Source organism: Nyctereutes procyonoides, unplaced genomic scaffold, assembly GCF_905146905.1.
Source record: "Nyctereutes procyonoides isolate TBG_1078 unplaced genomic scaffold, NYPRO_anot_genome, whole genome shotgun sequence".
Lineage (NCBI taxonomy): Eukaryota > Metazoa > Chordata > Mammalia > Carnivora > Canidae > Nyctereutes > Nyctereutes procyonoides.
Genome location: NW_026575020.1, coordinates 19,560,104 through 19,586,251, shown reverse-complemented (window position 1 = coordinate 19,586,251; position 26,148 = coordinate 19,560,104). Strand labels below are relative to the sequence as shown.

At 41.3% G+C, this 26,148-nt stretch overlaps 1 protein-coding gene, 1 long non-coding RNA gene and 1 pseudogene across 3 annotated transcripts in view; all 3 read left to right on the top strand.

The window, feature by feature from the left end:
• The first annotated feature begins 1,407 nt into the window (after positions 1 to 1,407).
• On the top strand, positions 1,408 to 5,756 carry LOC129517929 (uncharacterized). Its single transcript, XR_008666113.1, has 3 exons — positions 1,408 to 1,643; positions 4,223 to 4,323; positions 5,567 to 5,756. It is a non-coding gene; the product is annotated as an uncharacterized LOC129517929 (long non-coding RNA).
• Positions 5,757 to 6,423: 667 nt separating this feature from the next.
• On the top strand, positions 6,424 to 11,243 carry LOC129514971 (heat shock cognate 71 kDa protein-like; annotated as a pseudogene).
• Positions 11,244 to 13,615: 2,372 nt separating this feature from the next.
• The window catches only part of HEATR6 (HEAT repeat containing 6), a 33,844-nt gene continuing 21,311 nt past the window's right edge, over positions 13,616 to 26,148 (top strand). Inside the window, exons 1-7 of one of the 2 annotated variants that reach the window (XM_055329563.1) lie at positions 13,616 to 13,841; positions 17,519 to 17,626; positions 19,720 to 19,860; positions 20,337 to 20,452; positions 21,251 to 21,365; positions 23,202 to 23,303; positions 24,220 to 24,357. In XM_055329563.1, coding sequence (XP_055185538.1) covers positions 13,620 to 13,841; positions 17,519 to 17,626; positions 19,720 to 19,860; positions 20,337 to 20,452; positions 21,251 to 21,365; positions 23,202 to 23,303; positions 24,220 to 24,357 — 942 coding nt within the window. In that variant the 5' untranslated portion in view covers positions 13,616 to 13,619. The remainder of the gene's footprint in view (positions 13,842 to 17,518; positions 17,627 to 19,719; positions 19,861 to 20,336; positions 20,453 to 21,250; positions 21,366 to 23,201; positions 23,304 to 24,219; positions 24,358 to 26,148) is intronic. The other variant, XM_055329570.1, reaches the window with a different exon arrangement.

Below are 26,148 nucleotides of genomic sequence, written 5' to 3'. Positions count from 1 at the left end.
AAAACAAGGCACCCAAAGTAAAATCAGGAAAAAAAGGACATCTAAAAAGAAACAGGCTTAATTTCAACATACTTTTGAGTTTTGTTGAAATTTCAAAATTATTTCAAAATATTTTTTATTTCAAGTTTAAGCATTTTTTAAAAAAATTGGAATTGCACATGGAGAACATCATTATAGTTTTTTCAGTGTTTAGGACCTCTTAAATGTTTCTCTCTGGCTCTGACTCTGTTATAGAAATTGGACACCAACCAACCTCAGCTTTGGGATAGGCAGGATTGAGTTGAGGCAGTTGGCAAAATTGCTTTGTGAATAACCTGTAACTGTACCTCTTAACCTACATGGGGTTACTAGCAGTTTATGATGTCAGTTCTTTGCCCAAAGGACCTCTCACTGGTGTCATTTCAGGAACTGTGACAGAGGAAGCATGATAGGGAGGGTCTCTTTCTGTAGCCCTAGAATTAAAAACCAGGGCCCCAGGTAAAATGTCAAGGACTCTACTTTCTGAAAAGAAGTCAACCCTCTCCCCAGAGCTATAAGAATCTGCAAACTAGTCCTGCCATTCCCAAGCAGCCCAGTCATCCTTTTACCACATCAAATAAGACATCTTATGGGACACAATATTTATGGTCAGAAGTTACATGTGCCTCCCTCTGTCCCCACTGCCACTCGGGAGGGAAGGAGGGCGTATTCCTCCAAATAAACCAAGGGGAGTATAGGTTTCAGAAAATCACTTATGTAGCTTAAGAACACTTACAAGAAGGGGGAAATGAAATATCACTGCCCAGATGGTTGGTTACTGTAGCTATCCTGCCCCTCCTCCCTTCTACCCGAGTGCTGCCTGATGAGAGACATCTTGTATGTTGAGAGTTAGGGTTCTCAGAAAAGAAGGTGGACAAGATAAAATGAAATCCTATGTCAAGAAAAGGACATATATAGGCAAAGACAACCACAACTGCCTAAACCAGACCAACCCAGAAAACTAAGGGGGCCTCATTCCCACTAGCCGGTGACCTAGGAGCATCCCTGCTGGTTCTCCTGACTCTCTGTCCTCAATACCAGAGACTCTAGGTCCCAGAGCAGGGAGGGGAGAAGTGAAATAGGGGGCTGCACCCTTGCCAATATCCAGTTCCTAATTGTAAATTCTATAAGGGTGTATTCCGTGCCTAGCATGTGCCTGGCCCAGAGGAGACATTTACTTGTGTTGAAAAAGGAATGAGTGGATAAAGTACATAATAAGAGTAAGTGGTCACCCTCACCCACTGCACCCCTTTCTCTGTCACTCACAGCTTTCCTGCTTTAGGAAACTCTTACTCATCTGCCAGAGAAGGGTGTTCCTTTGGCTCAGAGACTATCTTGGGCAACAACGAGGCCTTACTCAGGAGACCTACTGGTGTGAGTTCTTCAGAAGTAGTTTCTGGGCAGGGCTTAGGTTCTCATGTCCCCAGTCCCACCCCTGGCCTTGTGTTCTAGCTCAGTGGGCGGAGGAGCATAAATTTCAGCTGTTCTCAGTCTTGCTGCCTTTTTACCAAAGACTTCTGACAGCAACATGAAGTTGGGGGGCTTCCTCCTTCTGGTGATGCTTCTCACCCTCAGCTCAGAGGTACAGGAGCTCCAGGCTGCGGTGAGACCATTGAGACTTCTAGGTGAGTCTGGGTATAAGGTAAGATACTTGAGTCCAGGAGCCACCTTGACTGCTGTACCTCTCTCCTTCTGTCTCCATTCTTCCCCCTCCTTTTCTTGACTGGTTCCTCTGGCTGGACTCTCCACTCTTCCCTTTTGCTCCCCCATCAGCCACCTGCCATCTTCCCCAGCATCTCTTTCCTCCCTGGATTTCTTGGTCTCTTGCTGCAAATAGATCAGATCACTAAAGAACACATTTTCTTAATCATGTTAAATGTGAATCATCTCATTCTCCACTTTTCCCTTTACTACCAACATTCTCAAGGGAGCAGTCTTAACTCTCTGCCCTTACTACTCCACAACTCATTCCTTCACCCCTTGAAGACTGGGTGTCACCATTCCTGTCCCCAGCAATCTCCAGGAATTTCACTCCCAAGATCTGCTGGCAAATCTGCAAATCTCTTCGCTCTCCTCAGCAGTGAGAATCTGTAACTTCTGTAGCAACGGACATTGTTTGCCACTTCCTCAATCCTTAAACTTTCTTCTCTCCTGGATTATCTTCACTGTAGCCCCCTTCTTCTCCCTAAAGATTCTTGGATTCAACTCTTAACTCCTCTCTCTCCCTTGCTGTCCTCCCCCCACTTTAAACCAGTTGCCAAATACCATCCGTTCTTTGAAATTTTTTCTTGCGTGTGCTCCTTCCTCTCCATTCCCCATTGCCACACACAGCAAGTCCGGCCCTGACTACCCCATGCTTGGGCCAACACAGTAGTTTCCTGATAGTACTTCCTGGTCCTTGATTGCTTCTCAGGTTTGCTTGCTCACTGAATCCTGGTCCATTCTGTGTCCTCACGCCAGAATAGTCTTCTTAAGTGAACTGCAGGCATATCCCTCCCTTGGCCTACCAAATGAAACCCAAACTCCCTCAGGTCCTCAAGATCTGGACCTGGTAACTTTACATCCTGCCTCCTTTTCCTGCCTGACTTCCAACTGCCGCCTTATCCTTATCCCGCCTTGCATTTATTTGCCAGTCCTCCTGTATTCCTTGTATTTTAGGCAGAGGAGTGAGGAGATGAGGCACCAGGGTGCCATATTTAAGGAGGTGGTCACTCTCGGGGTTGTGCAAATGCCTCCTTAAACTAGGTGCCTTGCACACATCTTCCCACTCCAGGCCCTGTTACATTTCCCCTTGTGAACTTTTTCTAGTAATTCTTTTCTCTCCCACAAGACTCTACCACCACTACCTACCTCAATTCTGCCTTAAAAAGGTTCCTATACTTCAAGACTCACCTTTTCTGGTTTATCTAATTGGAAGTAATGTCCTCTCTCTTCTGAGCTCCTTTTCCTTTGCATGAAACCTCTCAGGACACTTGTCACATACTGCCTTGTTTTTAATATTTTGAATACAAGTTTTCTCTCCATTGTTAGATTCGAAGCTGCTCTACTTTATATCTTTATATTTTCTGAATAACTTAGCTCTATGCTGTGTGCATAGTAAGAAATGAACAGATTTAATGAATGACCAAACTATTATGAGGACAAAATCTGCAATCTTTTCACCAATAAATAACAACAGAGAATAAAAGCATGGAGGTGTTGTATTGACTTCCTCTGAGGTCTGCAAGTATATTGTAGACATCCCACCAGGCCCCCTTCTTACAGTCTTACACTGCTGGTCATCACAGCATTCTTTTCCTTCTGAGCCTGGACAAGGTATCCCAGCCTTCTCAACGTAGCATCAGATAGTCATCTCTACTGATCAGAGTTGACACTGGAGAGTGAATTTCATTTTCCCTGCTGGATCCAAGAGCTCCATTTTACAAATGAGGAAACAAAAACCAGAGAAGTCCAGACACAAAATCAGGTAGAGAAACTCCTGATATTGGCTGAGTAGAAGCAAAAGCACAGCACAACAGAAGCACAATACGTTTGTCCAGAGCTCTGCATACATTTAACTAGAAGCTCCTGTGGAGTCTTAACCAGCTTCTTGGACCTACTTCACTGGTTCTCAAAGACTATCTTTGAGGCTCTGGGAACCTGGGGGGCTTCCACTCAGGTCAGGAATGACTCCTTGAAGTTGGGAGATGTGCTCTTCATGTTAGGGTCTGTTTCATCATGTGGGACAGCGGAGGGAACTTGGCCTTGGGCCAGGCAGGTCTCGATTTAATTCCACTTCTGTAACTACTAATAGGGGGATTCACCTCAGTGCACCCCAGCTGCCACACCTGTAAGTCAGATTCATCCTGCAGGGTGACTGCAGGGCACCCTTGACGACATTTGGTGGATATGTTTCCTGTCTTCTGTCCCTTTTCCTGCAGAGGAGTGAAGTAAGGACATATGAATGGGCTTCTTTACACTTCTCTTCTGCAAACACAGTTATGCTCTTCTTTAAAATAGGCCTTCCTTTATTGTGAGAATGTGAATGCATTGTTTTTACCTAAAATCTAGAAGATGTTAATGAGTATTGTTCTGTGAGTAATCATTTACAAATTCCCTTATTTACTGAACTAAAAGACAAAAGTGGAACTGGTTCTTTCAATCAGTCCTCTCTGATAACTGTGCTTAAAGCAGAGTCATTTTCAGCTGGTCTGTTCTGACATAGGAACCTGCGTTGAGCTCTGCACAGATGACAAGGATTGTGATCTAGGAGAGCACTGTGTCAGCAATGGGTGTGGCCACATCTGTGCTCCAGCCTAAGGACAGGTAAAAACATCAGGCCCTTCCCTTCTTCCTCAAACCTCATCCAAGCTGGATAGGTTGGCTGTGATGGGACTTTCCAGAAGTGGGTGGGACAGAAGCCTGTCTCTGTGCCCTCTCCCTTTTATACCTTTCCCAAGAAAAGGAAGTATCTATCACTGGATGGTGGCTTCCAAACCTTTAAAATAATTTCATTACCCAGTATATCCAGGACAGAACCCAGACTATTTATTTGAACAAAAAGAATATAAAAATCAGTCACATTATCCCCTACTCCCAAATGATGTCTGCTTAATACTTTGCTGCATATTTTATTTTATTTTATTTTTTAATTTTTTAAAAAGATTTTATTTATTTATTCATGAGAGACACAGAGAAAGGCAGAGACACAAGCAGAGGGAGAAGCAGGCTCCCTACAGGGAGCCTGATGTGGGACTCGATCCCAGGATTCCAGGATCATGCCCTGGGCCGAAGGCAGACGCTCAACTGCTGAGCCAACCCAGGTATCCCTGGTGCATATTTTAAACACACATGCAAATATATAATACATAAATTGAAATGAGATAATCTTGTGTCTATTTTGATTTCTTAATTATTTCACTTAGAAATAGTTGGTGAACGATCTTTAACACCAATCTTCTATACCATCACCTTTAACAGCCTTATAGAAGTCCATCATATATGCTCACTTAGTAATCTCCACTAATACACATTTAATATGTTTATTGTTTATGTTATTAACATGGTTATAATGAATACTAAATTGATATACATGCCCTTAGTAATTTCCTTGGGATAAATTCCAAGAATTATAATTTATGACCAAAGACTATGTTCATTTTAAGCCTCTGATGCACACTGCCAGATGGACCTATGAGAATCCCTCTTCTGTAGAAATATTTCAGGATTTTCACATGATAGTTTCTTTATTTTCAGTAGCCATCAAATGAAAAAAAAATGCACAATGAAAAGTTACCATGATTCAGTCTTGATTATAAATTAAATTGTATTTATTAACTAATGTAATATTAACACAATAGAATCAACATAAACTTTAAGTTACCCATTTGTTTTAGAAGGTACTATCTATCCAATCCATCCACAATATTTGGGATGCTTTTGGCCTTGCTGGCTCTTTGTAGGTGCTTATTGATTCCAAGAACTGGGAACTGTCACCTCAATTGCCTTCTGTAATTTCAGGTCCCCAAAACAGCAGGTCTCATGTATAATTTTTTGGTCCATTTTTCAGATGAAGACTTATCTTAAGGCTCATCCTTTTCTAATAATTTCTCATCGCTTCCTATCTTCAAAGATATGACCAGAACTCCTTGACCAGGAAGACAGATGAAAATGGGGGCCTGTGTGTGGAGATTACAAGAGATGTGTTGGGGAAAGGAAAAAGAGTCATTTCTTTTAATAAATCATCATTGTTAAAAGCACCCACACTGCTTGCATTGTTATTTGATTAAGGGTGATGATGAAGTAGAGGACAGAGTGGGAGACAGATGACATTTATCAAACACTTGGTATGCAACTGTGTTATATTCTCCACAAGCATCATCTAATTTATCCTTACAACTACCTTGTGACTATGCTTTTCATCAATGCCATTTTACATGTAAGGATGCTGAGGCTTGGAGAGATTAAATAATTTGTTCAAAGTTATATGGTAGATAAGTTTCAGGGCCTTACCTCTAATCCTGTGTCAAACTCCAGGGCCTATGCATTATAGCGTCGTAGTTAGGAGCTCTGCCTCTGAATTTCAAACTCAGGTCCACTACACACTTGTGTGACTTTCAGCAAGTGTCCTAACCTTTCTGTGCTTCAGTTTTCTGATCTGTATAACAATATATACCTCATAGAGCTACAAGGACAAAAGAAGTTAGTTCATGTAAAGTACTTGGCATAGTGCCTGATACAGAAAACATTCAATAATGTTAACTACAATTATTATGGTTATTATCACATAGTTGGGCTGATGGCCTTAGTGCTAATTTTATAGGACTCTAGAACAGAAGTCTAGGAAAATCCTCCTTCCTAGCCTATCCTAGTTCAGCTGGATCCTGAAAGCCAACCCCTCTCTTCTGGTTTTCCCCATTATAAAACATGGGTGGTAAAGATAGAGATGCAGTAAAACAATGGGACACCTGCACCCCAATGTTTATAGCAGCAATGTCCACAATAGCCAAACTGTGGAAGGAACTTCGGTGTCAGTTGAAAGATGAATGGATAAAGAAGATGTTTTATATATATATAAATGTTATACATATATATATATGTTATATATATATGTTATACATTATATATATGTTATACATATTATGTTATATATAACATTATATATATATACACACACACACACACAATGGAATATTACTCAGCCATTAGAAACGACAAATACCCATCATTTGCTTCGACGTGGATGGAACTGGAGGGTATTATGCTGAGTGAAGTAAGTCAATCGGAGAAGGACAAACATTATATGATCTCATTCATTTGGGGAATATAAAAAATAGTGAAAGGGAATAAAGGGGAAAGGAGAGAAAATGAGTGGGAAATATCAGTGAGGATTACAGAACATGAGAGACACCTAACTCTGGGAAATGAACGAGGGATAGTGGAAAGGGAGGTGGGCGGGGAGGTGGGGCGACTGGGTGACAGGCACTGAAGGGGGAACTTGACAGGATGAGCACTGGGTGTTATGCTATATGTTGGCAAATTGAACTCCAATAAAAAAAATATACAAAAAAAACCTGTGGAAGGTAAAAATAGACTTACAGTTTCTTGTCTATGTTCTTCACAATCACAACTGGCCTGGGTTGTAGCCTGAATTTGGCCAATTTACTGCCTGTGTGGCCCTTGACAAACCATATTTTCTTTCTTTAAGACATCTAAACTTCTCTTATCTGTAAAAAGGGGGAAATAACAGTATCTATCTGATTTGGAAGCTAAGATTTATAGAACCCGATAGTTTACAAAGTATTTTCACAAAGATCCCATTTGATTTCCACATCAACCAACAGATGAGAAATAGGAAGCTCTGAATAAATGGTCAATTTATTCATTCTTGTTGCAAGTATTGGGAGCTGTCTACCATGACTCAAGTGCTGTGCTAGCATTGGGGATACAATAGGAACCAGATAGACAATTTGTATGCCTTCACAAATTTCACACTCTAGAGGAAGAAACAGATAATATAATAATAAAGAAGATAACTATACATTATGGTAAATTTTCTGAAGGAAATAAACAAAGATGAGAATTAGAAGGGGAAGGAGGTAAAGCCTACTTCAGTTAAAATGATCCCGACTCTAATGAGGCGATTAAAATAGTTTTGACAGAGTTCCAAAATATGAAAGAGGTGATACTCCAGAATAAGGCTCCAAATTACCTTATGTGCAGAATTTATAAAAGGAAATTGGCTGTGAACATGCTTAGCATCTTTAAGGCCCCAAGGTCACTGTAGGATTAAAAAATATTGAGAATGAGGAGGAGTCAGCAAAAACAAGAGGGCAGTCCGTCGTCTTTGTACTGCTTGCGAACGTGCTAAGCACGTACACTTTCTTCCAGCACCCAGGCCAGTATTGAGATTGGAAGGAAACAACTTCTTTACCTCTATTACTTGTGCCCAGTTTGAAGAATTAAATGCTTACCTATTCTGTGGCACCCTGGACCCTGTAGAGAAAGCTCTTCAGGATGCCAAGCTGGACAAGTCTCAGATCCATGATATTTTCCTGGTGGGTGGTTCTACCCATATCCCCAAGATTCAGAAACTTCTGCAAGATTTCTTCAATGGAAAGGAACTGAATAAGAGTATCAACCCTGATGAGGCTGTTGCTTATGGAGCAGCTGTCCAGGCAGCCATTCTTTCTGGTGACAAATCTGAAAATGTTCAAGACTTGCTGCTATTGGATGTCACCCCACTTTCTCTTGGCATTGAAATTGCTGGAGGAGTCATGATTGTACTCATCAAGCGCAATATTACCATTCCTACCAAACAGACACAAACCTTTACTACTTACTCTTACAACCAGCCTGGTGTGCTTATTCAGGTCTATGAAGGTGAGCATGCTATGACCAAGGATAACAACCTACTTGGCAAGTTTGAACTCACAGGCATACCTCCTGCCCCCGTGGCATTCCTCAGATTGAAGTCACTTTTTGATATTGATGCTAATGGTATCCTCAATGTGTCTGCTGTGGATAAGAGCACAGGAAAAGAGAACAAGATTACCATCACTAATGACAAGGGCCACTTGAGCAAGGAGGACATTGAGCGCATGGTCCAGGAAGCTGAGAAGTACAAAGCTGAAGATGAGAAGCAGTAAGACAAGGTGTCTTTCAAGAATTCACTTGAGTCTTATGCATTCAACATGAAAGCAACTATTGAAGATGAAAAACTTCAGGGCATTCTGTAGGTTGTCTTTTAGTTTTGTTGACTGTATCCTTTGCTTTGCAAAAGCTTCTTATCTTGATGAAGTCCCAATAGTTCATTTTTGCTTTTGTTTCTTTTGCCTTCGTGGATGTATCTTGCAAGAAGTTACTGTGGCTGAGTTCAAAAAGGGTGTTGCCTGTGTTCTCCTCTAGGATTCTGATGGGTTCTTGTCTCACATTTAGAACTTCCATCCATTTTGAGTTTATCTTTGTGTATGGTGAAAGAGAGTGGTCTAGTTTCATTCTTCTGCATGTGGATGTCCAATTTTCCCAGCACCATTTATTGAAGAGACTGTCTTTCTTCCAGTGGATAGTCTTTCCTCCTTTATCGAATATTAGTTGACCATAAAGTTCAGGGTCCACTTCTGGGTTCTCTATTCTGTTCCATTGATCTATGTGTCTGTTTTTGTGCCAATACCACACTGTCTTGATGACCACAGCTTTGTAGTACAACCTGAAATCTGGCATTGTGATGCCCCCAGATATGGTTTTCTTTTTTAAAATTCCCCTGGCTATTCAGGGTCTTTTCTGATTCCACACAAATCTTAAAATAATTTGTTCCAACTCTCTGAAGAAAGTCCATGGTATTTTGATAGGGATTGCATTAAACGTGTAAATTGCCCTGGGTAACATTGACATTTTCACAATATTAATTCTGCCAATCCATGAGCATGGAATATTTTTCCATCTCTTTGTGTCTTCCTCAATTTCTTTCAGAAGTCTTCTATAGTGTTTAGGGTATAGGTCCTTTACCTCTTTGGTTAGGTTTATTCCTAGGTATCTTATGCTTTTGGGTGCAACTGTAAATGGGATTGACTCCTTAATTTCTCTTTCTTCAGTCTCATTGTTAGTGTATAGAAATGCCATTGATTTCTGGGCATTGATTTTGTATCCTGCCACGCTACCAAATTGCTGTATGAGTTCTAGCAATCTTGGGGTGGAGGCTTTTGGGTTTTCTATGTAGAGTATCATGTCATTGGCGAAGAGGGAGAGTTTAACCTCTTCTTTGCCAATTTGAATGCCTTTAATGTCTTTTTGTTGTCTGATTGCTGAGGCTAGGACTTCCAATACTATGTTGAATAGCAGTGGTGAGAGTGGACATCCCTGTCTTGTTCCTGATCTTAGGGGAAAGGCTCCCAGTGCTTCCCCATTGAGAATGATATTTGCTGTGGGCACAGCAAAGGATACAGTCAACAGAACTAAAAGACAACCTACAGAATGGGAGAAGATATTTGCAAATGACATATCAGATAAAGGGCTAGTTTCCAAAATCTATAAAGAACTTATTAAACTCAACACCAAAGAAACAATCCAATCATGAAATGGGCAAAAGACATGAAGAGAAATCTCACAGAGGAAGACATAGACATGGCCAACATGCACATGAGAAAATGCTCTGCATCACTTGCCATCAGGGAAATGCAAATCAAAACCACAATGAGATACCACCTCACACCAGTGAGAATGGGGAAAATTAACAAGGCAAGAAACAACAAATGTTGGAGAGGATGAGGAGAAAAGGGAACCCTCTTACACTGTTGGTGGGAATGTGAACTGGTGCAGCCACTCTGGAAAACTGTGTGGAGGTTCCTCAAAGAGTTAAAAATAGACCTGCCCTACGACCCAGCAATTGCACTGTTGGAGATTTACCCCAAAGATACAGATGCAATGAAACGCCGGGACACCTGCACCCCGATGTTTATAGCAGTAATGTCCACAATAGCCAAACTGTGGAAGGAGCCTCGGTGTCCATCGAAAGATGAATGGATAAAGAAGATGTGGTCTATGTATACAATGGAATATTACTCAGCCATTAGAAACGACAAATACCCACCATTTGCTTCAATGTGGTTGGAACTGGAGGGTATTATGCTGAGTGAAGTAAGTCAATTGGAGAAGGACAAACAGTGTATGTTCTCATTCATTTGGGGAATATAAATAATAGTGAAAGGGAATATAAGGGAAGGGAGAAGAAATGTGTGGGAAACATCAGAGAGGGAGATAGAACATAAAGACTCCTAACTCTGGGAAACAAACTAGGGGTGGTGGAAGGGGAGGAGGGTGGGGGGTGGAGGTGAGTCGGTGACGGGCACTGGGGGGGACACTTGATGGGATGAGCACTGGGTGTTATTCTGTATGTTGGTAAATTGAACACCAATAAAAAATTAATTTATTAAAAAAAAGGGAGTTGGAACCAAAAAAAAGAAAGAAAGAAAGAAAAACTTCAGGGCAAAATCAATGACGAAGATAAACAGAAGATTCTTGACAAGTGCAATGAAATCATCAACTGGCTTGATAAGAACCAGACTGCAGAGAAGGAAGAATTTGAACAACAGCAGAAAGAGCTGGAGAAAGTCTGCAACCCCGTCATTATGAAGCTATATCAGAGTGCAGGAGGCATGCCAGGAGGAATGCCTGAAGGCTTTCCTGGTGGTGCAGCTCCTCTCTCTGGTGGTGCCTCCTCTGGGCCTACCACTGAAGAGGTTGAATAAGCCAACCTGATGACCGGTCTAGCATTATTCCACATATTTGAAGGACCCAAATTTGTAGCAAATTCCATGGCAGTTTTAAAGTCAAGCTTCTATAGTAAATATACTGGGCATTCTTGATATGTGAATATGGAATATGTGCACAGAGAAAGGAATAAACATTGCACTTTATAAGCACTGTATTGTTAAGTGGAAAATGCAATGTCTAAATAAAACTGCATTTAAAATTGGCACCGAGAGAGAGAGAGAGAGAGAGAGAGAGAAAATGAGGAGGAGTTAGGATGTGTGAGGAGATTTTTTTGGAAGAACTTTCGCCAAGGTCTAAGTTCCACAGTTTAGGGGTGGCTATCATTTAAATACGAGCCAATGAAGGGGGGCTCTCAGGGCTTCCCCCTAGAGCTTGATAAATGTTTTCTTCAGTTGGTGTCACTAAAGGGTAGGAATGTTCATTTCTTTGTCTGCCATCTGCAAGGGTATATTCCATCAGAACTCAACAGAATGGTATCGTTATACTTACAATATCTGGGTCATTTAGTCCTGAGTAACAGTATATGTGGGCTATCCAAGTTACAAACTAAGATGAGCCGCACTGAACCCAGATCTTTCCACAGTCTACATCACATCACCTCCACTGTGGTAATGACACAGGTCTCACATCCTTCTAACACAATGTGTTGGAAATATCTTGTGCACTGCTTCAAATACTCTTGGCCTTACACTCTCATTTTAATCAATCCCTACAGCAACCAGTTTCTGTCAGGCATCTACTAGTTTAGCACAAGGTAACTTGTCAGAGACTTGCCTTGGACTTGTACCCTAGTACCCTATACCTCTCACTTTTGCCTCAGGGCTTCTTTGTGCAACAAGAAACTCCTGCAGGAACCACCACCCCCGATGCATGCTCAAATAAGAAGCACTGGAGAACTGATGCTTGGTGGGGTAATGCTTGACAACAGAATTTGAAGAATTCAAAGACTGACAGTTATATGCTTCTATCTCCATTCCTCAGGAGGGGACTTCTTAGAAAACGGCCAATTCAATAGTACATATGGGTACCGATTCCCCTTTCTTCCCTGTTCATTCCTGAATAAATCACTCATACATCAACATCATCTAAGGTTCAGCTTTGGGAGAAATCAAACTAACACATCCGTGATTAGGTTTCAGCTCCTGATCTTCTCTGAGCAAATGTTTGAATATCACAGATACACACATTCCCAAGAATATGCAATAATGTACAAGCACAATGGAATCTAAATCCAAACAAAAAATTAATATCTTTCCCCAAAGAAGTCTAAAGTCTTCAGACAACAAGCTCTTCTATAGCCTGCCCCCAACTGTGACTGCCAAACAAAGTGTTTTAGTCTCAGGATAAAACATGCACATTCAGGTGACTTCAAGGTTTTCCCTAAGGACCATTGATAAGAATCTGCTTTATATTTGCATAATTCAAAGGCCCAAGAGATGACCAAGTGTAAATTTTATGCCTTCACCTCTTGGGTGACTAAAAACTGTTTACAGCTTTTATTTTATTTTTAAAATACTTAATTTATTTATTCATGAGAGACACAGAGAAAGAGAGAGAGACAAAGACAGAGACACAGGCAGAGGGAGAGGGAGAAGCAGGCTCCATGCAGGGAGCCCGATGCGGTACTTGCTACTCAGTACTCAATCCCGGGATCCCGCCCTGGGCCAAAGGCAGGCGCTAAACCACTGAGCCACCCAGGGATCCCCTTTTACAGCTTTTAAAATGGCTATTTTCTTTTCCAGTTTTTTGCTTTTAAGAATACAGGAAATCTCGGGGTGTCCAATCTCAACCAGGTCAAACCTTTGCTGGTTATATTTTTACATGGCTTGGTTTGAACTTCAAATGACTTGTGTGGTGAAGCGCAAGATCTAAAGGAGGCTGCACAGCCAGCTGCAATGAATACTGGGAAATGTACCCCTTATTCGGGGTGCTTTTGTGCCTAAGAATCAAGGGCTCTCCCACGATATGAGAAGAGGCCAAGGATGTCGTAGAACTAGCACTTTCTGCTATTGCCACCAACAGCAGCCCTTCTCCAACTCCAGCCCGCCTGAAACGCTAGTACTACTAAATAGGCCTGTCAGCCCTTCCCAGGAACACACTTCCTAGGAGGACAGAGTTCCACTTTTCAGTCGGGGCTCAAAAACAAGTGGGAGATGAAAAAGCCTCCCGGCTAATTTCGCACAACTATTTGCGAAGCATCCCGGAGGGCATCCCGGGGGCATCCGGGGCATCCGAGGCATCCGGGGAACCGGTCTTTCAATCCGAGCCTGGCCTAAAGAAGTAGTTCCGGAGCCGGCGCGTGGAGGCGGGGATGCCCCGGAAGTAGTTCTCTGTTGCCCTACGTAGGCAAGATGGCGGCGGTACAAGTGGCCGGCTGCCTCCCGGGTGAGCCGGCGCGGGAGGTGCCCCGAGAGCCACCACCGCCGGAGCAGAGCAGTGGGTTCCGCTGCTTGTCGGCCAGGCTCTGCGCCCTGCGCCCGGATGACAGCAGCTCCGCCCGGACCGAGATCCACCTGCTCTTCGACCAGCTCATCTCTGAGAACTACAGCGAGGGCGGCGGCGTGGCCCCCGAGGTAGGCGCTGTGCCGGGTGGGGCGGCCTCGGGCCGCGCCTGCTGCTCGTCCCGCCTGCCGCTCCGGGCTTTTCCCAGCCGCGCTTCGCGTTACTTAGTTCTAGGCTCGTTTGCTCCCCACCCCGGACCGTGGCAGCCTCTGCCCTCCTCTCTCTGGAAGATCCTGCAGTGCTTGGCAAACTCGCATCCTGCAAAAACCCCGCTTGATGACTTCTCTGAAAACACCGCAGGTGTCATCCCTAGTCCCACCTTCCGGTCCCCCAGCTCCACTCTTTGCGTACAAAATACTTTGTATATAGGGACGCGTGGTGGCTTAGTGGTTGAGCATCTGCGTTCCGCCCAGGGCGTGATCCCGGGATCGAGTCCCGCCTGGGGCCCCCTGCGGGGATCCTGCTTCTCCCTCTGCCTGTGTCTCCGCCTCTCTCTTGCTCTGCCTCTCTGAATAAATAAATAAGGTCTTTAAAAAAAAAACAAAACCCAAAATACTTCGTATATAAAACCCACTTCTGCCGTTTCGTGTACTGTACCGTGTACGATTCTGGGAATCTTACAGCGTGGGTATTATTAGATCTGCTTTACTGATAAAAATACTGAGGCACACAAAGATCCAATGTCATACTGCTGGCAAAAAGGCAGAGGTAAAATTGGAGCCTAAGGCTGTCACATGGTCCCTACCATTTTCTGTTCCTTCGTGCTAGCTCTTCCCTCTCAACCTCTTCTTTAGAAGTACTCTGACTCTGCCTAAAAGTAATAGTCACACACATCAGGCCTTGGATACTACTTACTGAACTCCCAGAACTCTTGACTCAGTCATACCACTGCCTCTGGTGCTCACAGGCACCTCAAACCTGACAGTTCCTAAAAATGAGTTACACTGTCTTGTAGGCACACTGTATCCATAACCCATCCCATCCACCAACGGAAACCTGCGGAGTTCGCCAAGTCACAGTGGCACAAACACTGGTGCTTGCCCTTTGTCCCTCCCAGATCTATCCAAGTCCAGTTTTTCAGATTCTATCTCATAAATATTTCTCATCCCCTTTTCTGTGTTCCCATTGTCAGGGCCTTAAGCCTTCAGAAAAGAGGACTCTTTCCTGAACCTTTCCACTGATTCCTCAAACTTCTCTTCTGGTTCCTCCTGTCTAGCCCTCCTCGGAACCATTCTTTGCTCTGCTGCTGAGAGTGATCTTTTCTTTCGTGGGGGAAAAAAAATTCCGATTAGAAAGGCAAAATTCAGATTTGGGAAGATCTTCAGTACATATTGGTAGATGGTCAGAGCAAGGTCCAGAATGGTTCATTGCAGCATGACACCAATATAGGGTAAGGAGCACGTTGAACAGAATATGTACAGTTATTGATGTAAAGGGTTCAAAACAATGAATGGAAGAGTTTATAACAAAATGATAGTGTGTGTCACTAGGTGGTGGAGTGGAATTAAAGGGGTACTTGGGAACTTTTGCTTTATTGGTATAATTTGATATTTTTATATCAAAAATATGTGCATTTCCAGCATCCTGTCACTTCTTTTGTGCCCTGTGTGCAGTCATTTTAAACCTGCTATTCCCCAAGCATCTACTAGTGTTTCACACCTACTGGTATTCTAGGTCTTTGCACACCATTCCCTTTGCTTGCAGTGTCTTTTATTGCTTTGTCTGGCAGATTTTAATCATCCTTCAGATCATTCGAGATTATGCTTTAAAATCACTTCTGTGGGCTCCTGGGTGACACAGTGGGCTAAGTATCTGACTCTTAGTTTTGGCTTAGGTCATGATCTCAGGGTCCTGGGATTGAGCCCCACATCGGGCTCTGTGCTCAGTGCAGTCTGCTTGGGATTCTCTCTCCCTCTCTCTCTCTGTGCTGTCTCTCCTCTCTCTCTAAAATAAATAAATGCTTGTGCTGTCTCTCTCTCTCTCTCTCTCTCTCTCTCTCTAAAATAAATAAATCTTTTTTAAAAAGCACCTCTGTAAGACCTCTCTAATTACCATTTCCCCACAGAGTTTGCACTTAATTCCTTCAGCATTTAATTCACTTTAATTATTTGTGAGTATTTCTGTCTCCCTCATTATGAGCTCTTTAAGAATCAGGACTATGCTTGTTCACCTTTGGAGCCCAAAGATCTAGCATGCTACCTAACACATAGTAGGTGCTCCAAACCGTTTAGTTCAATAAACATCAGTGGACGAATGAATAGTGTGATTTACAAATAGGTGGCCCCCCCTTTTTTAGAATTACCTAGTTTTACAATAAATTTATACAAGTGTCATTTCTGATTTTTCCCACTAGCATTGAAAATATGGTTTACTTCCTTTTTCTTTTTTAAGATAGAATGAATGAGTTCTATTTTTTTAATTAAAAATTCTTTTAAATTCCCATATGGTTAACATAGTATTATATTAATTTTAGGTGTACAATACAGTGATTCAACAATTCCATACATCACCTGGTACTCTTCACAAGTGCACTTCTTAATCCCTATCACATATTTCACCCATCCCCCTATCCATCTCCCCTCTAGTAACCATTAGTTTATTTCTATAATTAAGAGTCTGTTTCATGGTTTGTCTCTCTTTTTTTCCCTTTGCTTGTTTTGTTTCTTCAATTCACAGATGAGTGAAATCATACGGTGTTTGCTTTTCTCTGACTGACTTATTCTAGCCCCATCCACAACATTGCAAATGGCAAGATTTCATTCTTTTTTATGGCTGAGTAATAGTCCTTTTTTTTTTTTTTAAGATTTTATTTATTTATTCATGACAAACATAGAAAGAGAGAGAGAGAGGCAGAGACACAGGCAGAGGGAGAAGCAGGCCCCATGCAGGGAGGGACTCGATCCCAGGTCCCCAGGATCACACCCCCGGCGGAAGGCGGTGCTAAACTGCTGGGCCACCAGGGCTGCTCTCCATTGTGTATATAAACCACATCTTTATCCATTTATGGACATTTGGGCTGCTTCCATACTTTGGCTATTCTAAATAATGCTGCTATAAACAGGGATGCATGCATCCTTTTGAATTAGTGTTTTTTTTTTATCCTTTGGGTAAATAGCCAGTAGTGCAATTGCTGGATCTTAGGGTGGTTCTATTTTTAATTTTTTGAGGAGCCTCTGTACTGTTTTCCAAGTGTCTGTGCCAGTTTGCATCCCCACCTACAGTGCATGAGGGCTCCTTTTTCTCCACATCCTAACACTTGTTGTTTCTTGTGTTTTTTATTTTAGCCATTCTGACATGGCTAAAATGTGTGCAGTATGCAGTGATGTGTGCAGTGATGTCTCATTGTAGTTTTGATTTGCATTTCCCTAATAATGAGTGATGTTCAGCATCTTTTCATGCATTTATTTGCTACCTTTTGGTATTTTTAACTTCAATGTGTGCTTTTACATTCTAGAACCCTTTCTTTGGTTATTTAATTGCACTCTCTACATATGTAGAGGCTGGAGTCTTTAGCCTGATAACCATATTGAGTCTTTTACTTTTTTAGCACATCCTATTTCTGTGGTATCATTTAATTTTTTTTTCCTACTTTCTGCCGCAGATTTCATCTTTCCTCATTTTGAATGTGAACGTTCACTTTCATTTTTCCATTTGGCCATGTTGGGTGGGGGGTGAGGGGGCTGGTTCTTCAATTGATTGATAGGCATATTGCCTTTTCATTGTCCTTTTTTTTTTTTTTTTTTGGTAGGATGTCAGTACTCTTCTTGTCCAAGCTTGCCGACTGGTGCCTCTTAATCAGAATCATCTTGTTAGCAAAGTGTCTCAACTTATCCACCATTTACTTAACAGATTACAGGTAATCACTGTATGACTTTAGAATTCATCATGAATTAACCCTTCGAAATACTACATCTGTATTAGATATGATAGGCTGATCTTTTGAGAAACTGAAAAAAAAACAATTCCTTACTAAGAATGATACTAAATAAAATTCTGACCCAAAAAATATGCTGTACAATTCTAGAAGTTTGTCCATTAGAGGTGTCCCTTTCTGTTTGGTTCAGGAAACCAATATCACTGAGGCCCCTAGGTTTTAGGATTTTTTATGGAAGATGTATCTGACCAAGACATATCTAAGAATAATTTGAAATAATCCCCTACTCCTTTCCTTCTGATATTTATTCCCCTTTCCCAAAGGTACCATTTTTGTGGTCTACTTTTGTTTATCATAAAACATAAGAAGTAGCTTGAGAACAAGAGGACGCTAGATAAAAGACCCTTGTTATTTATATCAAGATCTGTACTGTAATTCCCCTTTCTCCAAAACCTTTTTAACTTCCTAAATAAATCTCATCAGAAATTACAGCTGTTACCTACCATAAGATACCATGAGTATGTGAATATAGTTAGCACAAAACTTACAGTTAGCATGATGCAATCTAGGATTCTTTTGGCTGCAAGAAACAGAAAAGCCAATCTAGAATACCTTAAAAAAATTTTTTTTAATTATATCATGTCATAACCCCCAAAAGAGGCACTCTAAGGGGGAACTGAGTAATGAGAAACTTCCTGACATTTTCCAATTGCTATCAGTGTCTGGGTCATCCTCAGCTAGCATCTCTCATAGTCAGGATGGCTGCCTCAGTTCCTGGAATCCCATGTGAAATAAATAACACCCCCACAGAAGCAAAAGAACAATTTATTTTGTGTCCCTTTGATTTAAGAACGAGGCATCTTGTCCTCCACACTATCCATCAGACCTCCCCTGATATCTGGCTGGGGAGACCTAGGTCATATGAGAACCCCTCTACACCCGCCTGTTCAGGGGAATGATATTACCATGAGTGGCTTAAACCAGGGGTCAACTTGTCTGCACATTAGAATCACCTGAGGGCTTAAGTTCCCTAGATGATTACAATGTGCAGCTCAACTCTTATATCAGGGTTTCTTAATCTCAGCATCGTTAATATTTTGGATCAGATGATTCTTAGTTGGGGGGGCTTAGTTGTGCATTGTAGGTTTTTAGCAGCATCCCTGACTTCTCAGTAGGCTTCTAATTTTAGAAGCCAGTAGCATGCCTCCAATTGTGACAGTCAGAAATGTCTACAGTCATGGCCAAATGGGCAAAAAATATTATTTCCCTCAGAAATAACATCGCCCCTGTTAGAGAATCATTGTCTTAGCTAATTGGAATTTACCGTCAGGTCTCATGTGTGAAAGATGAGCATTCAAATAAAATCAGTATTCTGCCAGCAAGAGAGAGAAGATGTAGGTAAACAATGTCTGCTATGTCTCCTAAATGAGATGAAGCTATTTTCAAGTTTAGAATTTTTCACACTGATATGGTGGCTTCTGAATGTTTATTATTCTCAGGTATATTAGTACTTTGTAATACTGGCAGTTGGAAAAATTCCTGATCACATATACCTACAGCCCTTAATCAGCTTTCTAGCTTTTGATGACATTTTATCTCAATTATTCATGAATTGATACTTTGATTAGCTGACATTGCCCCAAAAGGATTATAAATTCCTTGAGGACAAGGATATGCCATCTCTTCCTGCTGTATTTCCCATATCATAGTGAGACATAATAGCTATTTAGCAGACAGCATTTACATGTAGAAGACAATTTCATTGGCTTGAGTCTTATATGTATGGATTTATAGCTGCCAGTGTCCAGTTAGCTCAAGGAAAATTTACAAGGACTTTGCTAGATTCTACTTTGAGTGGAAGGAGTAAAGGGGAGGAAATGAGCAAGGCCCTGGGCCAAGGAGAAGGCCTTGTCTTGATCAAACTTTCAAGGCCTTTAGAGTTGATCTTTTTGACCGCAAAAAGATGGACACATGTGCTCTCTTTCATAGCCTGATTTAGATGAGCATACATGTCTGAAAGAATTAAAAAATATTTTTACAAGTTAGATTATGCATATTTTTTCCTCTCATGATAGGTGATTGTGGATGAACAGAACCTGGATTTCCTGCTGGCATATGCTATTTCTGCTCTTCAGCAGTGTAGTTCCTGGACACACATGGAAATTCTTCAAGCCCTGGCAGCACTGGTTTACTGCAATGGCTCAAAATGTCAAAAGGTAGTTTAAACTGTGTTCTTTCTTTCCTTCAAAAGTTAGGAACACAGGCTCTGAAACTGTGCTGAGGTTTCTATCCTGTCATTCAAGAAATATGTGACCTTGAGCAACCTTTACTCAACCACTGTGAGGCTCATTTCTTCATCTATACAGTAGTTCCTCTGAGGATGAAGTAAGACAATCCTTGCAAAGTGCTTGGCATTCGGTAAATATTATTACCATTATTATTAAATACTGTTATTATCATTACCCTTCAGCTATGCGCCTACAACTAAAGAGCTTCAACAATTATCTGGGCTGGGAGTGGTGATCCCCACTGGTGTTCTGGGGGCACATCTTTGCATGCCCATCTGGAAGATTTACCTGGCAGCTAGTCTTTTGGTACTTAACTGCCCTTTAGTTTAAAAAATGGCATGTCTAAAGAGTAATATTTCTCTAGAAGTTTTCTTTGACCAACATTAGCTATTATTTTGTTTTAGTATCTCCCAGACTTGCTAGGCAAGAGCGGGATTTTGATGAAGTTGAGTGACTTGGCTCAGCCCGACCCTGAAGTTAGGAGAGCTGCAGTGCACTGTATGGCAAACTTATGTCTCAGGTATGTGGATCCAGTCACCTCACCCAGCTGTAATAAGGTAGAGCCTCTCATGGATCCTTTATAAGTAGTTCAATCTGTCTGAAGCCAGAGCCAACTTAGAAAAATTACCTACTTTGTGTTTCCTGTGTTCCTTGCTAATAAGATCATCATATATTGTTTATTTTTTAATTTTAATATTGCTGATAAAAAAGATAAAGGAAAAATAGACTAGGACTTTATCCCTAAAATAGGGTAAAAGTAGTCCATGTGCAATATGTCAAGGTTTTGTTTTCTTCTGATATAAATTTTAACCATATTAAGTCTTTTAGAATATAGTTGTATAAAGTTAAGCTTTGTTGAGGCCTCTGTCAAGGTCAGTTTCTTCTAAGAAATTGGAGCTAATCCCAGCCACCAAGTTGTAGATTCATGCCATGAAAAATCTTGTCCTAGGCTCAGGCCGGCCTAGGACAGCCGGCTCAGCTGAGTGACTCTAGCTTGACAGGACCTGTCTGCATTATTTCCCTTTAAGCACTGAAAAAAACTAAAAAAGATTTCTTTCTCTATAATTCTTCCACTATAGACCTGTAACTTTTCCCTTTGGATACATACTGCTTTTCCTCCTTCTTATTTATTCCATTCTTGTTCTGTCCCATAGCCATAGTTAATCACCCAAAGTGAATAGTCTTCCTTAATACAGTTTTATACAAGGGTGTATTCCAGCTCCATTGGTTGGTATTACTGCTGTTTTTAATTCTTACTCTTTGCAAGCCCCATTTAAAGGAGACTAAGTTTGAGTCACTTTTTCTATGTGTGTTTTAGTGTGCCGGGACAGCCATACTTGGAGGAGCCCTACCCAAATATCTGCTTCCAGGCTTTCTTGACCACTTTACAGTCTCCAAAATCATCTGATATGGATGATATCACGTTTTGCATGGTAGGTGGGGCTACCACTGATCCTTGTGAATGTTACAGAGATGTCTAGAAGCAGCAGTAGAACAGAAGCTGTTACTAAAAAGTATAATTTGGTTGCTGAATTAGTTTTGTCTAGAGATAATAGGCATACATGGAATATTTAAAACTTCCAAAGATGGACATCGTATCTTTCAAAGTTAAGTTATAAGACAGTTTCTGTTTGGGCAGCCCCAGTGGCTCAGCGGTTTGGCGCCGCCTTCAGCCCAGGGCATGATCTTGGAGACCCAGGATCGAGTCCCACGTCGGGCTCCCTGCATGGAGCCTGCTTTTCCCTCTGCCTGTGTCTCTGGCTCTCTCTCTCTATGTCTCTCATGCATAAATAAAATCTTAAAAAAAAAAAAAAGTTTATTTTGTTTTGCAGTTCCGGATTCTTAAAAGTATTTTTTTCCTCCTGACTATAAAAGCAATATAATTTTAGACTAGTAACTTTTATTTTATTTATTTTTTTTAGAGAGAGAGAAAGAGAGAATACAACAGGGCACAGGGGGCAGAAGGAGAGGGAGTGAGAGAATCCCAAGCAGGCTCCACACACCCAGTGTGTAGCTTGATGTGGGGCTCAATCTCAACCCTGAGATCAGGACCTGAGCTAAAATCAAGAGTCGAATGCTTAACTGACTAAGCACTCAGGTACCTCTAGTAACTATCTATCCTTCTGATGGTAGGGAAAGGAGTAGATTTCAACAGTATCTGCAATAGTATTTCTTTTTAAAAGTTTTGATGCAAATATGACAATGTATTACCATGTTTTAAGTTCAGGGTGACACATAGCAGAAATTACAGATCTTAGACACTGAAAGTTCCTCATAGCTCCATGCTCAGATATAACCACCACCTGGAACAATTTGTTCTGCAAGTCCCCAAATATTTTTTTTCTCTATGTAAATGAGCATATTTTATAATTTTCAGGTGGGGTCATATTAAATATGCTGTTTTACAACTCTCCTTTTTAAAGTTAATATTTCTTGGGCATCTTTTCCATACATGTTGATGTACCTCATGCTTTCTAACTGCTGTCGCTGGGAGACCTTGGGCAAGTTACTGAACTTCTTGAGCCTCCATCCCTTCTCTCTGAAATGGGACAAATGCAATTTCCTTGTGGGGTCCTATGAGCAGTATATGAAACACAGCATTTAAAGTGCTTGGCAGATGCTTGCTGATACTGTGGTTGAATTTCCCATGTAGCAGAGGAGGGTCAGCTTCTTACACCATCATTGTTGTAACCAATGGAAATGGAATTTCTTCAGTGTTTCTACTATTTCAGAGAAAAGACTATGGTTCACATCCTCTCCATGGGGGCAGTATTTCTTAAGGATGGTATTTCTCAATGAGAATGCTGAGTCAGAAGGTCAGTCTGGATCAGAATTGCCCTCGAGAAATCTTCTCCCACATACATGCCTTTGCCTTTAAGATCTAGTGAGGTTCCTGCATCAGAGAGCTTCCCCGCTTCCCATCTCTACTGCCACTTTCTCATCCCTGTCACCTTCTTCCCACTACACACCTGTTTTTTTTTTTTTCTTGCTCACCATTTGTACATGCTAGCTTAAGAACATGTATGATAAGACCACTCTTCTTTGATGAAAGCACTCTATACTTCTAGAAAATAATTAGTAGTAGCTCATCAGATCTCTCTCCTCTGGATCTTCATTCTTTTTTCCTCCTTTTGAATTTTTTTGTTTGTTTGTTTTTGTTTGTTTTTGTCATCTAGAGACTTTTTCCTCTAGCCTCAGTGATGGTAGAAAGTGATCCCTGGATAACCACATTTCCTTTACCTTTAAACTCATCCTCTTCTTTCCCCTAGTTGTTACAAAATGCATTAAAAGGCATACAGTCTCTTCTAAACGGGGGTAAGATGAAACTGACACAGACTGAGGAACTTGGAGCTCTTCTGGCTGTGCTAAAGGTAAGGCATTGCCCTTTAAACCCAAGTCCTCATTATGGCAAGTGTCTTTCCTACTTTATACCCTGGCTGTAAAGACCACTTTATATCATCACTCCAATATTTTAGGAAAGATCATTCAAATGTTATATTTTAGGACAGATCATTCAAATGTTCATATACAAGCATACTTAAAATTAAGAACTGAAAAACAGTTTTAACTAAATGTTTCAAAATTCTAAAACTTTACTTATGAATCTTAACTTAGGAAAAGAATAGGTTATGATCTGTAGATAATTTAATTTCAGATCGTCTCAAACCTGTTTGTACTTGAAAGAAGAAACCAGGGCTTCCCTTTGGCTCTTTCCCCATGCAGTAGGCAAACCAGTCAAGTTGGCGTCAGTAGGCTGCATGCTTTGGCTTCTGAGCCTGCCGGTCAGTGGGAAGGTCAGATCAGGCTCTTTGGGGACCCACCTTTCAGTTCAGTCAGGAAGCGGCCTCGGGTCAAAGCCATCCATGTATGATAACCTAGCTTGATCATGACTAAAACTTCAAATCTTTACCTGTCCAATCTCCCAGATAGACAGACAGCTAGGTCTAGACACAGATAAGTGAAATAATGATAGATTGGTTAAAAATTATAGATAGACCACAAAGAATTGGATAAAACAGTTTGGACAAATTTAAAAATTAATAAATAAAAAAATAAGTAAATAAACTAAAATCAAACTTCACCTAATCTAGACAGACCAGATCCATCCAGATGAGATTAAACTTTTCTATAAGCCCTGAACCTCCAAGGTATCAATTTTCTATCCATTTTAGTTTCCTTAATATGCTTCTACACATTAATCTGTTCATTGATGTGATGTAGAACATGGTGAATCATTCTATTTTATGATTAGTTTTATGTGTGTGTTTTCTTAATCATCATTATTAGAAGTCTATGTTTCATGGACTCCCGGGACTAAACATAGAGCTGCCCACGGTCTTATACCCCACTCCACTTCCTCAGTATGATGGGCGACCACCTGTCAAACCACAACAATCTGAATCTAGCGCTTCCGGACCAACTGCGGTATGCTTCTGTCTGCTTAGATTTAAATTGTAGATTGTCTTTAATTGCTTGTTATATGTGTTTTCTGTGATTTGCAACACGACTTGTGCCAAAGGCTCCCCTTGAATTTGGCTTCAGTTTAGAGTTTTTAGCATAGTAAATTTAAATTCATCAGACTGCTGAAAATACCAGTTACAGCGTATTATACTTCTAAGATGTCTAGACAGTGTAGCAGCCGTAACAGTGGACATTCACTTTATACCCAAAGCTGCATATCCTTCGTTCCCCAAATGCTTAAGACTATAGGCAAACCAATGTTTTCTCTAAAAGGCTAATTGGTGGGATCCCTGAGTGGCGCAGCGGTTCGGCGCCTGCCTTTGGCCCAGGGCGCGATCCTGGAGACCTGGGATCGAATCCCACGTCGGGCTCCCGGTGCATGGAGTCTGCTTCTCCCTCTGCCTGTGTCTCTGCCTCTCTCTCTCTCTCTGTGTGTGTGACTATCATAAATAAATAAAAATTTATTTAAAAAAAATAAAATAAAAGGCTAATTGGTAAATATTGTAGGTCTCTGTTACAACTGCCAAACTGCCCAGCCTGTCCATATAGCTGCCATCTCCCTCATATTCCCACTGGAAAACCTAGAGCATAAAGATAATACTGGCCATGGGATTACATCTAGAAATGTATCAGGTATTACCTGTAAAATGCCTGTAATTAGAAATTCTTTCATTCATTGACTTAGGCAACATTAACTGAACATCGCATTAAGGATATAGACTCTGCTTTTTGGAGTTTGGGAAAGAAGAAGAAAGTGGATAAAAAAACAACTACAATGCAGTATTGTGATTTCTTTCATCAGAATATTCACAGGGTACTCTGGGATCACATTCAGGGCACCCAATCCAAATAGAGTCTTAAGAGGGGGCTTTTTAAAAGTTTGGCAGGCAGACTGAGACTTAAGAATGAATAGACTACAAAAAGGAGTCAGGCTTCCTGCATGGAGCCTGTTTCTTCTGTCTCTGCCTCTCTCTCTCTCTCTCTGTGTGTGTGTGTGTGTGTGTGTGTGTGTTTGTCTCATGAATAAATAAATAAAATCTTAAAAAAAAAAAGAATACAAAAAGGAAGGAAAGTATTTTATTTGGAGGGAACAGAAGGTACGTAAGCATAGAGATCAACACAGCCCATTTGTTAACCAGTAGGCTAGAGTGTCAGGTGCATGCAGGGAAGGCTGGGACACGTGGTAGCCGAGGCCATATCATAAGGGTCTTACACAGTACGCTAAGGAGTTTTTATCTTACACATGGTGGAAACAAAGACTCTCGTATAGGGGAGTGAGGTGATCAGATACACATCTTAGAAAAATCACTACAGTAACAAGTAAAAGGGTTTGAGTCTAGAGCCATGTTAATAATCCAGAGGAGAAGGGATGAGGGCCTTCCTTACTCAAAGTCAGGGACCTTGAGAATTCAGAGGGTAGCACAAAGAGACATGGAAAGGAAGTAGGAGAAAGGGAAAAAAACCTGGCTTTTACTTAGTATTTATAAAGCCCCAGTGCCCTAACACATCCATTGTATATGGTGGATAAGCATCTCTCTACTACATCTAGAGTGGCGCTTGTTATGTATCTTATCTGGGAGAACTGAGAAAATTGTCACTCAGGTCGTTTTCTATACTTTAATTCTCTTGTGGCTGAATGCTTCCACAACTATGCAGGAAAGGTGCCCTTAACCTCATACTTAGAGATGAGGAAGGTTAGGCTAAGTGATTTGCACAGGGAGAATATAAACTCGGGCCGCACGCATGGCCCTGGTG